General features: G+C 43.1%; 2 protein-coding genes across 2 annotated transcripts; both read left to right on the top strand.

The window, feature by feature from the left end:
• Positions 1-1,051: 1,051 nt before the first annotated feature.
• Positions 1,052-3,301, top strand: LOC124140736 (ribosome-binding protein 1-like). Its single transcript, XM_046508451.2, has one exon. It carries the CDS (start codon positions 1,052-1,054, stop codon positions 3,299-3,301), a length of 2,250 nt encoding a protein of 749 aa, XP_046364407.2.
• A 2,760-nt stretch (positions 3,302-6,061) lies between these two features.
• On the top strand, positions 6,062-13,929 carry LOC124140707. Its single transcript, XM_046508402.2, has 5 exons — positions 6,062-6,336; positions 8,964-9,014; positions 9,293-9,887; positions 10,762-11,024; positions 11,439-13,929. The coding sequence occupies exons 1-5, from the start codon at positions 6,067-6,069 to the stop codon at positions 11,487-11,489; spliced, it is 1,230 nt and encodes a 409-aa protein (XP_046364358.2). The 5' UTR covers positions 6,062-6,066; the 3' UTR covers positions 11,490-13,929.
• The last annotated feature ends 618 nt before the right edge of the window (positions 13,930-14,547 follow it).

Genomic DNA, 14,547 nt, shown 5'->3' with positions numbered 1-14,547 from the left:
TAAACAGATTAGATATCCCAAAACCCTTTCAAAACCACATTTGTTTGGGCATGCAGTTGAACATGTTCCCGAGGCACTGTAATTTAGTGAGTCAGTTTGGTTTTACGCCGCTTACAGCAATATTCCAAAAATATGAATTCCACATGAACTTTAATATATGAGCAACACATCCTTGTTGCAAGAGGCGACTAACGGGATCGGGTGGTCAGGCTCGCTGACTTGCTTATTGCATGTCATTCCAATTGCATGGATCGATGCTCATGATGTCAATCACTAGAGTTTTTGGTTCAGATTCGATTATTACAGACATTAATGGAATATTGCTAAGTGCGGTATTAAACAAACAAACATCCTTATGTGAACATGTACTCTTGCAGTAGGTATACATTTCCTGTTTGCGTCAATGGTTGTTAATCTTCTTCATTGTCCAGAACATCCATGGTAATATCATTTCTATCACTGTCATCATCGCTTACAATTTGTCTCTTGCATGCAGATTCAATAACCTAAACTGGTGACATCCCTATCATCTCAGACAGTTTTTCATAGTACCGACAGAGTTTTCTCCCCTTACCGCTTGTCTTCTGAACAGATACATACTCACAACAACTTCCCTTTTCTCCAGAGCTTCCGTAATTTATCACATCCCTCTTCAGACAACTCTGTAGATTTGTTGCGATAATGCAAGAAGAAGTTAGTATTGTTGATTGGTCTCACTGTCTAATTGTCCTTCACAGGCACGTGGTGGCAGCATCGTCCCAACTAGAACCTCAAGTTTTGTCTCTTTGTTTTTCATACCAGCCGTGTCTTATAATAACTACGTCTGTTCATTGGTGTGAGTGTTTAAACCGTAATACATCACAGACGACAACGCTTTAGTGCCAGGTAGACAGGCATAAAACATGTCGATCACGAAAATCACGTGTCCGGTGAATCTGCAATATTTCATGCTGCACGGACATGTCTATTTCACACCAATCACCTCAAAGGGCACGTCCTTGTTTGTTTGACAGTTGTATAACCGTAACCATATATTTAAACCCGTTCATGTATGTATAAATGCAGGTATCAGACAAAGGTCTCGAGATGTGAGTGGCTGGGAGAATCAGCCGAGGGTCTAGGGATCCCAGTAGATGGGGGTCGGAGAGAATCAGCCGAGGGTCTAGGGATCCCAGTAGATGGGGGTCGGGGAGAATCAGCCGAGGGTCAAGGGATCCCAGTAGATGGGGGTCGGAGAGAATCAGCCGAGGGTCGAGGGATCCCAGTAGATGGGGGTCGGAGAGAATCAGCCGGTGGTCAAGGGATCCCAGTAGATGGGGGTCGGGGAGAATCAGCCGGTGGTCAAGGGATCCCAGTAGATGGGGGTCGGAGAGAATCAGCCGAGGGTCAAGGGATCCCAGTAGATGGGGGTCGGAGAGAATCAGCCGAGGGTCAAGGGATCCCAGTAGATGGGGGTCGGGGAGAATCAGCCGGTGGTCAAGGGGTCCCAGTAGATGGGGGTCGGGGAGAATCAGCCGGTGGTCAAGGGATCCCAGTAGATGGGGGTCGGGGAGAATCAGCCGGTGGTCAAGGGATCCCAGTAGATGGGGGTCGGGGAGAATCAGCCGAGGGTCAAGGGATCCCAGTAGATGGGGGTCGGGGAGAATCAGCCGGTGGTCTAGGGATCCCAGTAGATGGGGGTCGGAGAGAATCAGCCGGTGGTCAAGGGATCCCAGTAGATGGGGGTCGGGGAGAATCAGCCGAGGGTCAAGGGATCCCAGTAGATGGGGGTCGGAGAGAATCAGCCGGTGGTCAAGGGATCCCAGTAGATAGGGGTCGGAGAGAATCAGCCGGTGGTCAAGGGATCCCAGTAGATGGGGGTCGGGGAGAATCAGCCGGTGGTCTAGGGATCCCAGTAGATGGGGGTCGGGGAGAATCAGCCGGTGGTCAAGGGATCCCAGTAGATGGGGGTCGGAGAGAATCAGCCGGTGGTCAAGGGATCCCAGTAGATGGGGGTCGGGGAGAATCAGCCGGTGGTCAAGGGATCCGAGTAGATGGGGGTCGGGGAGAATCAGCCGAGGGTCAAGGGATCCCAGTAGATGGGGGTCGGAGAGAATCAGCCGAGGGTCAAGGGATCCCAGGAGATGGGGATCGGAGAGAATCAGCCGGTGGTCAAGGGATTCCAGTAGATGGGGATCGGAGAGAATCAGCCGGTGGTCAAGGGATCCCAGTAGATGGGGGTCGGGGAGAATCAGCCGGTGGTCTAGGGATCCCAGTAGATGGGAATCGGAGAGAATCAGCCGGTGGTCAAGGGATCCCAGTAGATGGGGGTCGGAGAGAATCAGCCGAGGGTCTAGTGATCCCAGTAGATGGGGGTCGGGGAGAATCAGCCGGTGGTCAAGGGATCCCAGTAGATGGGGGTCGGGGAGAATCAGCCGAGGGTCAAGGGATCCCAGTAGATGGGGGTCCGGGAGAATCAGCCGAGTGTCTAGTGATCCCAGTAGATGGGAGTCGGGGAGAATCAGCCGAGGGTCAAGGGATCCCAGTAGATGGGAGTCGGGGAGAATCAGCCGAGGGTCTAGTGATCCCAGTAGATGGGGGTCGGAGAGAATCAGCCGGTGGTCAAGGGATCCCAGTAGATGGGGGTCGGGGAGAATCAGCCGGTGGTCAAGGGATCCCAGTAGATGGGGGTCGGGGAGAATCAGCCGAGGGTCAAGGGATCCCAGTAGATGGGGGTCGGAGAGAATCAGCCGAGGGTCAAGGGATCCCAGGAGATGGGGATCGGAGAGAATCAGCCGGTGGTCAAGGGATTCCAGTAGATGGGGATCGGAGAGAATCAGCCGGTGGTCAAGGGATCCCAGTAGATGGGGGTCGGGGAGAATCAGCCGGTGGTCTAGGGATCCCAGTAGATGGGAATCGGAGAGAATCAGCCGGTGGTCAAGGGATCCCAGTAGATGGGGGTCGGAGAGAATCAGCCGAGGGTCTAGTGATCCCAGTAGATGGGGGTCGGGGAGAATCAGCCGGTGGTCAAGGGATCCCAGTAGATGGGGGTCGGGGAGAATCAGCCGAGGGTCAAGGGATCCCAGTAGATGGGGGTCCGGGAGAATCAGCCGAGTGTCTAGTGATCCCAGTAGATGGGAGTCGGGGAGAATCAGCCGAGGGTCTAGTGATCCCAGTAGATTGGGGTCGGGGAGAATCAGCCGGGGGTCAAGGGATCCCAGTAGATGGGGGTCGGAGAGAATCAGACAAAGGTTTCGAGATGCGAGCACCCGGGTGCCGTCAAGAATCAGACTGGGGTCTCGAGATGCCACGCTGTATATAATCCCTGGAATTTGTAGAGTAAATATGTATTTTCTGGTTCACGCAGAGAATATACGTCGTCCCTACATGTTCTGGTGATCCGTGAAGACCTGGGTTAGAATAGGTCTTCAAACCATACTTGTCCTAAGACGAGACTATGCTTGTCAAGAGAAGCGACTGACGGGATCGGGTGGTCAGGCTCGCTGACATGGTTGATGCATGTCATCGTATCCCAATTGCATGAATAGATACTCATGATATCAATCACTGGATGGTTTGGTCCAGGCGCAATTATTTACAGACCGCTGTCATATAGCTGGAATATTGCTGAGGCCGGTGTTATTCAATCGAAAATAATTGTTCCCGAAAATTCTTTCAAAAAATAATTTTGCTTGTGGAAATAAAAAAAGTGCCTGCTACAAATATTACATTGTTGCAAGGTGTTTTTCTTCAAATGTAATTCAGGCTCATAGTTAACTGGTTTATATATATAAAATATCTGATTTTGTAGCTGTAGCTCAAGAAATATTTAATCTCGATACAAAACCCAAACCGTCCCAATTGCGTGGATCGATGCTCATGATGCCAATCACTGGATTGTCTGGTCCAGACTCGATTATTTACAGATCGCCGTCATATAGCTGGAATATTGCTGAGTGCGTCGTTATGCAACAACCAACCAACCAACCAACGGTTCAATATGTGGTTGAAACATGCTTTTTGAGGCAGCTTAAAATTGCTGTACTGCCATGGCCGGTGGTTTATCCAGACCTTTGCCCCATAGAACATGTTTGGGATGAGAAGGTCCAAAGCCTACGACAGGACCAGAACCAGCCGGTAACGCCAGCTGAGTTGTGCCAATCATTGGCTGACATTTGGAACAACTACCCCTCAATCACCTGGTGTCTTCAATGCCCCGCCTGTGCCTCGCCTGTATCACCGCAAATCGTTGTCACACTCCTGCCCGTAAACAATCAACAGGTAATCAACTCATGCGTGTTTGTGGTTGACGACAAGGACTACCCAGTTGCATACTGTCACTGCCGCGTTCAGACTTTCAAGCGTGCTGCTGAGGTTGCGTATCAATCCTAGAAACTGTTCTGTTACTTGGGGCTCCATGCATACCCCAGAGTGACACCGGCCAAAGTCATCAGTGAACTAAATCAGTTGTGGACAGATCTTGTGATCCTCCATGACAAGTTCGGACATCCCCAGAGCGAGAGCTACATTGTTTGTTTGTTGTTTAGCGCCTCACTCTCTGCGATTATATATGACGGCGGCCTGTAAATACACATCTCCAGAATCCAGCGAGTCTTCTGCCACGTTTTGTGAGCCATCACGACCCGTGAAGATCCGGGTTAGAATAGGTCTTCAGCAACCCATGCTTGTCCCTCGTGAAGATCCGGGTAGAAAAGGTCTTCAGCAACCCATGCTTGTCGTAAGAGGCGATTAACGGGATCGGGTGGTCAGGCTCGCTGACTTGATTGATGCATGTCATCCTATCCCAATTGCGTAGATCCATGTTCAAGATGTCAATCACTGGTTTGTCTGGTCGACTCGATTAGTTACAGACAGCCGTCATATACCTGGAATATATTGCTGACTGGGGCGTTAAACAACAAAGTACAAAATGTGTGCCATTTCCTGATTCCAGCGAGTTTTCTGTCACGTCTTGTTTATCTCGATCCCATTTCTGTATATATTTCATATATTGATATTTACATCCATCCAAAGACATGTAATACTATGCAAAGACATAGGCCGTTTTACAGCCGTATTATAACGCGTAATTTCTTCAGGCGTAAATTGAATGAAAACAACTTTTTGAAAGTCGTTTAAGGCGCCGCAGTTAACTCTGCAGACTTGCGTCCATTGGGCATGACAGACACCAATGATCGTGGGTTCGAATCCCGGTTCGGTCCGATTGTGTTTCTAGGTTTGTCAGCACCATATCCGTACTCGTGGATTTCACCAAAGTGGTAAAGCTCTAAGACCTGCACCACTTCGTGATTTCCTCCCACATTAAGCTGCCACGTCGTGCTATAACTGGAATGTTGGTCAAGCGGCGTTACACCAAATTCACTCACTCAGCAAATACCTCTGACATTCAGACAATTCAGTTCATATACTAAAAACCTAAATAACCCTAATCTGTACGGGAACTAACAGTGTGGTGTATTTATTCATCCGATGCTCAGTTGATGTCTAGGTTAAAGGTATAACTAGTGGTAGCACCGACGACGTGTCAGCTAGCTGTCATGACATTACTAGCATTCATCCCTACCTCCTGTGTGTGCGTGCGCGTGCGCGTGCGCGTGCGTGTTTACTCAGACGTTGGTGTCTACATGGTGGTTCAAATTTGATTTCTCTTGCCTGGGGTAACTATTTAATTTATGAAAGGGCAATGGATCCAGGTCTGATGTGCTGAATGTATTACATGTTATGTTATATGTAATATGTACGAGGCAGCTCTGCAAGAGAGGTTAATAAGACAGATTCATCATGGAGAAACCAAATGAAAAGCCAAATGCTTCTCATGGTTGAAGTATGTATCGTATTCGAGTTTCTTCTGCACGGTGTCTCAGCAGATAATGGTGAATCTGTTATCATTTTAAAACGATCGTCATCCTCTCATACCTTATCACGACATTGTGTTGCGAATATAACCATTTATTGTGGCCTCGTGACATTTTGCGGGTCTCATTACCATTACTTTCCGCAAATCGGCTAGTCCATATTTTATGAAAACCTTAATCAAAGGGAGACAACCCGTTATCCAAAAGCAAAATGGCGACCACGGATGTGCCAGCTTATTTTGCCTGGCATAAATTTCCTGGAAATCGCGCATTTAGACAGTCTGAGGACATAAAGTCTTACCTGGGAAATAGATGGAACAGCCTGTCTGTCGATGAACAAGAAGAAATTATTGATGACTATTTTGTGGACACTGAAATAAGACGCCAGTATCAAGATGAGGCGTCTGCTTCCGACTTCCCACCATCTTTCCCCAAACTTATGATTCCTAATGGGGAGAAGATCATGGTCGATGAAAATGATGTAAGCAAAACTGAAATTGTACAATTTGCAAATCTGATGATGACGGGCAATAGTGGGACGAAGGGTGCACTTGATTTTACCTGGCTCAACTTCTGGATGTCGATTCAATATTTTGTATGTGCCCATTGAGGACTCTCTATTTTTCCTGTTGGGATATTGCTGAATTAAAGAAGACATCACCTACCAGTATGAACACAAATTGTAACTTTTTATTCTTTCATCCCTCGAATAATACCCTAGCATTGGGCTAGCAATGTCGTCTTAGCTGTTTAAAACGGGGCAAGCTAGGATAGTGCCACACCTTAAAACGAACCTTTTTCTTTGTCACTGTGGTTTTGTTTACTAAATTTATCACAATTGTGCACTGTAATTGATTGAGCTAGTTTTTTTTAAATAGTAGCATTCTCAAATATCTCCAATATTTTATCTGTTTAAAACACTGATCAGGGTCTGCTTGTTAATGGTAAGAACAAAGCTCAACATGAAGGTTTGCATTAGGCCAAAGATGTATATGATCTATGTGCCCATGCTTCTCTGATCTTACATACCTTTTTGGTCATTGAGGGAAGTTTTGTAAGGGTTAATATAGGACACCCCTAATACTGTCCTTGGTCCTTGGATCCCTTTGCCGTCCAAGCACCCCCTTTTGCTGTTTTATTGTTTGGCATCCCTCTCTGATCAACAGGATTTGGCGTGAGTTTGAATTAGCTTTCTGACCTTCTCAGACCGAATACAGTTTATCTGATCTAAATCTGTATTTTGTGGAAACAGTGATGAGCCCATAGTTCCAAAGAATGATCCTATGATTGTACAGATGTAAAATAATCAAGTAGTAATCGCTAGGTAAATGATCACTATTATCATGATTATGTGTGATAGTTTTGATGGTCCTGTAGCAAAGCATTGGCTACTTAAAGGGGCCGTCGGGTAGCCTAAGTGGTTAAAGCATTTGCTCGTCACGCCGTAGACCCGGGTTCGATTCCCGACATGGGCACAATGTGTGAAGCCCGTTTCTGGTGTCCCCCGCCGTGATATTGCTGGAATATTGCTAAAAGCGGCGTAAAACCATACTCACTCACTCACTCACTCAGTATGTTGACGGTTCTGTGTGGTTTTAAATCATGCATGAAATTATTTCCGAGATGACGTCACATGCCTGATTCATTTCTCAAATGAAAACAATAAAGCTCCGCACACTGAAACCAACAACGCAAGTGCTGTGCAGAGTAAACTGGCTTCAGTCATGTGTGTTTTAATAGAGGCAAATTAGAGAGCTAGCTTGGGTGTTTTTCTTACAGCTGAGTTACAAGATGCTAATTGCCAGCTTGATTGGGTTATAAGCCAGTGCTTATCATAGCCTAGATTACATCATAAATATGCCTTGGTCATATGAAGCCAATCACTCTCCTACCCAGGGTTCCTTGCGGCCAGCCGAGTAGCTCTGTCCAAAGACGTATATGTCTTTGCTCTGTCACATCTTACACAGTCCATTTATGTGTTCTTCATTTGTTTCATTTTGGACGAGTCTACACATTTAGATCAACAGACGTCATGAAATGGTTAACTATCATTGAGAAAATATCCTAAAATGTGAAAAACTATTTAGATTAGAGTATTTATCCTCCACATCCTGTCATCGAAGTCCTTCGAATAGCAAGCGATACGGTCACTTTGATGTGTAAAACTATATTGTTATGCACCTCACTGTCGTAGTTGTTGTAGTATATCTATATAATTATGCAAAACAATATGCATAGCACCAAAAGGCCATGTGTTCATATTTCAGAATATGTGCATTTGTTTACAGGCAAGAGAAAAGTCTAGTCATGTGCCTAGCCTAGCCTAGCCTACACCCGTGGTATGGTCACTGGAACAGAAACGGAATAAGGCGAGCAGAATTGAGCTAAGCTTCAGAACGGTCGATGTCCTGTCCCTTTAGCTCATTTGCATTGCCTGCTTGAAGCTGTTTCATCCTTCTCTACCCTTAAGGTGTTGATTGGAATCCCAAAACATCTGCCTGGTTATGTGCAGTACCCCAGCTCAGATATAGTCTCTGTACAGTGACACAACTGCCTCTGTGGTTTAGTGCTAGAGTGTCCACCCAGAGATCGGAAGGTCCGGGGTTCAATCCCAAGGCTCATACCAAAAGATGTTAAAAGAAGGTACTTGTTGTTACCCTGCCTGGTGCTTGGCATTAAGGGGCTAAAACAAGGACTGTTGGCTTGAAGTCAGTATTCTGTGTCTAAGTGGGGTATTCATGGTAATCTGCGACATGGTATATTAGTTGGCTAGCGCTATACTCGTACAATCAGCCACACACATGCATGCACATAGCTATATAAGTGCAGTAATCTTGGACGCGACACTAGACCCCATTTCACCTGTCCTCACCTGAACAGTGACAAGCTTTATTAGTAAATGAACTGAGAAGGTCAATATCGCTAGTCATGTGTTGGGGGTAAAATAATAATTAATCAAACACAATTTTCCATTGTGTATGTGAAGAGTTTGCACTTACAAAAACATACCAAAAGACATACTTGAAAGATGTTATCTTAGCAGCTGTATAATATGCTTGAATATTACTGTTTGTCATTATCATGGTTTATGTTCTTTTCTTTTTGCAGTTGCGTACATGGAGAGATGCTCACTCGGGACCATTTTCTTGGAAAAGCAAGGTGAAATGTTCATTCGTTATTATATCTAAGTATAATTAATAGTGTTTGAACATAATTTTCTGGATAAACTTTATTGTCTGGCAATGATATGATTAAACCTCTACGTTTTATACCTGAACTGTTGTAAATCAGAGGCTTGTCATTTTTTGTCATGGTAACTGCTTGACATCACATTTACACATTTTGGTCTCAGTATCAGTTGTATATGTATATCCAAATCATAATTTAAGCAAATGGAATCTATTTATTGTGACAAATTTTAAAATTCATTTTTACAGAGCCAACAGGATCTGACATTGTCAGACTTTGAACCTGAGAATCTATACAAACCACCAACAAAAGGTAAAAAGCCGAAATCTGGCAGTACTGAAACTGAGACTGAAGAGGCTGTTCCCGAGAAACTTGCTCCAGCGCAGTTTGTTTACAGTGAGGACAGGTGGACTTGTGATCTGCTGTCTGAATACCAAACCTATCTGGACACACGGACAAGCAAACCCACGTCTAGAGCCAGCAGCCCCCTTGAAGAGGACAACCCAGCCTTCGAGGGCAGCGTGCAGGATGTACGGGGAACACCCAGGTACGGAACATCCGAGTGTTCGGGGAGTATCATCAGTGATCAGTGTCGCTCGGAACGCTCAGGTAGTGTGATTAGTGATTCCGTAGCACATTCAGACACCTCAGAAAAGGCGAAGAAGACAAAATCTCCAATTCCAAAGAAAGTCACATTTTCCAAGTCCGAAATTGACACTGAGACCACAGAGAAACTGATCATCCAGGAGACAGTGGACGAGACCAACAATGCATTCTGTAATCCAGTAATGGCAAACGAATGGTCAACTTTTGTTGGTCAAGAATCACAAGACATGCAAGACGGTATGTTGTTCATGTTTTGTTTGTCATATCAATTAATATTACCCATAAGCATGTGATAAGGGTTGAATGTGTAATAACTTTCCGATACTTGCACATGTGCATTTTAGCATTCCTCAATGCTGATTGGTCAATTGAAGCCATATGATGGCACAGTGCTTCATTGTTAAGAAACATGGTATGACATCGTCCATTGTTCATGATGTCATGAGTTGATCATGTTGATTACATTTTGTTATGTGAACAATAGGCTGCCTTCAGTGGAGTTGCCGTGTACGGTTGACATTTTATACACTTTTTTCTTCATTTTTCTCTCTTAAAATATCAATGAGTAATATATCGAATAACCTGCTCAGAATTACGGCTTGTCCTTCCCTTGTGAATGCGTAAGTGAGTGAGTATGCTTTATGCTGCTTTTAGCAATATTCCAGCAATATCACGGCGGGGGACACCAGAAATGAGCTTCACACATTGTACCCATTTGGGGAATCAAACCTGGGTCTTCGGTGTGAGTGAATGCTTTAACCACGAGGCAAACCCACTGCCCTCCCTCTTGAATGAATGCTGTAAGTCCCATGCAAAAGTCTCGGGATTAACACCATTCGTTCACTCGGGACAGATAATCCCTACATGAAGCTTGTTGGTTATTCTCTATTGAATTTTTTTTATATTTTTATTGATTTTTACCAATGACATGTTTGTTCAACACTCATGCATAATATGATGGCTTGATAAGTATTGAAGTGTAATCAGTGAACAAGAAACTCATAATTTCATAAAATTTAACAACATCATGAAATGGTTAGCATAATTAAGGATGACAACAAAATGGATGTGTTTTTACATTAGAATAAATTACTTCTCATGTATTCTTTAGACTCCTCTCATGAAGAGCCAGCGACAGATTTAATAGACACTTCTCATGAAGACCCAGTGACAGAATTAATGGAGCCTCCTCACCAAGAGCCGGTGACGGAAGAACCCCCAGCCATGACGATGGACCGTGGTATGGAGAGTTCTGACCAATCTGCGGAGAGCACACCTGACCACACAGCCAGACTATTGCCCAATCAACCAGATCTTAGTGTAGCCGAAAAGGAAGAGGTCATCTTTGTGGCAGTGGAGACCTCAGATGAAAGGGTATGTTAACGAAAAATTATGCCTAAATCATTGGCCTAAATTTATGCTGCAGCAATTGTCTGCTCATCTCTATTTCATTATTTTTGAATATGTTTAAAATTGTGGTTTTAGCCTTAAGATCAATAAAGGGAGTCCAATGCCAGTCTTGTTCAAGAGTAAAATTTTAAACAGATAAAACAGTTCTGACACATGCACAAACATTTCAGTCATATGGATTATAAGTTAATGAATCCAGTTACGATGTAGTGGTTGTAAACAATATTCTCTGTTTACAGTTATGTTCTGTTGTTTTCTGTGACATGTGATATAAGGGAGGTAATTTGCTTGCGAGAAACTATGATGTGTGCATCATTTTGTTGAAACTGAACATTTTCATAGTAGTCATGGTAGTATTAACTATTGTTGTCATTTCAGGATGCAGCAGACCTGAGGAAGAGTGGATTTGACTTCCTTGACAACTGGTAACAGCTCTTGATTGAGAAAAAACAACACTGAAAAGAGACTGAGCCATTACAAAAATTAACTTAAGATGTACAAATTTTACTATAATCTTTTACCGGTATATGAACAATGTTGATATATTGAAGTGAAACTTTGAACTCAATACTGTTATCTGTTATTTCTTTAGGAGTTTTGAAAATCTATCTGAATTTTATTAATCGAAATCAATATTTGTTATTCTGAATATTCAATTTAAAGGACTTCCAGCCTAGTTTGGTTTGTACTTATCAGTGTAGTTGTTGTAGTTGCTGTGGAAGTTATTTATGTTATGATAAACAAGAGTCAACTCTAAGGAAGTACTTGATGACCGAGGAGTTACATGGCATGAGACTGAGGCATCTATTTCTGGTGGTTACGGCACTTATACTCCAGCTTACTTATGCAATGACATTTAACCCTCCACCCTTGGAACCATTGATGTTGTGCCTTGCTTACTCACATGTATACTCAAGGTGGACAAAGTGAGATTTCCAGGACTTGTAGCCATGGGATTTTTGTCTCCCTACACATGTTGTTTGACTACACGTGCAATATGTCTGTGTTCAGCTAACTGATCAAAATGTTTACATTTATACACTTGGGTATATATTGTTTGTTTGTTTGTTGTGATGCTGGCTTGACATCCTGATGGAGGCTCAGCATCAGAGATATGGGGTCTGAATGTAGGAATTTGAAGGCAGTTTACTCTGTCAGCGTCGACATTTGTAGATTTCAGCTGTAATCCTGAGGTATAGGTTATTTCACAGTGTGCAGGTGCATGTTATGGACTTGTTGATATTGTTATGCATTTAGGATTCAATTATCTGTAATATGAGACACAACTCGTATGGAGTGGGTAAAGAGCAATATCTGAATGATGTTGATCATTTTGATACAGAAGTGTCAGAGATATACTGGACTCTGTGGTGTTAACCTGTGGTGTGCAAGATGTAACATCTGTGTGATCTGTAAACATGATGAGACATCTATAGGGATGTTGGTAGTGACAGGCTGTCTATTTGATGTTCTGGAGGGGGTGTGGGTTATCCTGGAGGAGTGGGGTCTGTGACATTTAAAAAAAAAATAATCTGATCTCAGAAATACTTAAAATAAATAATTTCTTCATCAGGTTTTACCTCCCCAAAATAAATAGGTAACTGAACATTATATTCTGTCTGAAACAAAATCCCCAGGCCTGCCCCAACATCCCCAGAATATTAACCAGTTAGCCTATTACTCCTTGTGGGCACTGGCAGATCATACAGCTAAAATAAAATATGTTCTTGGTCATTGGGCAAAGCACTTGTCATTAAAACACTTTTTCTTCTGCCTGAGAACCAGATATGGGATTATTTTATCCATGTATGACTTTCAAGTTGACTGATTAATCCATTTATATGTAGATCGTCTTTGTGACCATTGAATATATTTGGCCCAACGGACTTGCCCTATCACTAGAACACTATACTTTTAAGTAATTTCTTTAAAATCTTTTCTTTCGACATGATACCTCTCTGCATGAAGATTTGTGGACCTCTCCATATAAGGTCATGTTGGGCAAACTTTCTATTTAGCCATCAGCATTGAGGCTTCTAAATTCACTTTGCAAGCAAAGCATACAGACATGCATATATGATTTCTGTATCGAAAACAAATATTAATGACGACAGAGTTGACTTAAGTGCTTGATAAGAGTACTAGCATCTGTACCAAAATGTTGCATTAAACAAAAAAGAAGTTGTAATCCATCAACTCTGCTGTCATTGATACTACAGCTTCTAGATTGCCACTAGAAGACAGAAAACAAATATAATCGTGAAGTTCCAAATATAGAAAATAAATCTGTGCTATTATTTTGTTGTTGATATATGTGTTAAATCCTGTCATTCTGAGCACCTTGAGCTCTACACCCTGAATAGTTCTTGTGGAAGGTATATTTGTGTCTTGTGGCATTTTTCTTTCACTAAGATCGGAATTTCCGAATCGAAGAGGTAAAAAAATGAAGCAGAATCCTTTTAGAAAACGGACATCTGATTGACTCAAGAACCCGGACAGCCTTGATGACAGAATGGGCTTTGTTCAACCAGGGTCCATCTAACACAACCTGCAATGATGTCCTCAGATCTTTACACTGAGGCTTCGTATCAGAGTAAGAGGTCTGATATTGATGAGATTGTACTAACACAGTGTGTAACATTGTGTCACAGAAGTAGTTACTCTCTGTAGATGGACTGTAGATTTAGTTGAATAATAATGGCATATGATCAGTATTGTTTTGTAATGGCTATGAAAAATATCTTGTATGTTGTTCCTTTAGAAATATACAAATATGTACTATTACAATTTACTATGATTGAAAAGATTGGAATATGGGTCACAATTATTGATACTATTTATGAGTTTACAATAAATATGTGTATATCAATCTGTGCAAATTTGTTTTTTGTTATGAATACAGTCTCTGTGATAAGGCGTCCAAGGAATCTGTTCAAAAGGCCAATGTAAGATATAAAAAACTGAATTGCTCAAGTTTTGTGTCTTGAGGCTTAATTGTGAAAATGTTGACACCCACAAAGAACGTTTGTCAAGTGAATCCTACATCTTCATTTATAAAGTAGCATAGTTTCTGTGTACCGGGTATGTCTAGTGACCGCTTTTTCACTCATTTTTTATTCCTACAACCGTCCCACATCAAACTTCTCAACTTCTCTCTAATGATTGTACATGCTGTGATGTAATAAGAGGTTGATATATCTTGCCTATTATTAAGCTGATACTATTCATGCAATAGATTTCTGAAATGAAACCTGTAATTCAGTGACTGGCATAAGCAGAGTTTACGCACTAACTCAGTCCTAGCAGCCCTGTTGATCACTCACTCACTCAGTCCTAGCAGCTCTGTTGATCACTCTCAATCCTAGCAGCTCTGATGATCACTCACTCACTCAGTCCTAGCAGCTCTGTTGATCACTCACTCACTCAGTCCTAGCAGCCCTGTTGATCACTCACTCACTCAGTCCTAGCAGCTCTGTTGATCACTCTC

Source organism: Haliotis rufescens, unplaced genomic scaffold (assembly GCF_023055435.1).
Source record: "Haliotis rufescens isolate VD_foot unplaced genomic scaffold, xgHalRufe1.0.p SCAF_3, whole genome shotgun sequence".
NCBI lineage: Eukaryota > Metazoa > Mollusca > Gastropoda > Lepetellida > Haliotidae > Haliotis > Haliotis rufescens.
This window is presented reverse-complemented; position numbering and strand designations above follow the sequence as displayed.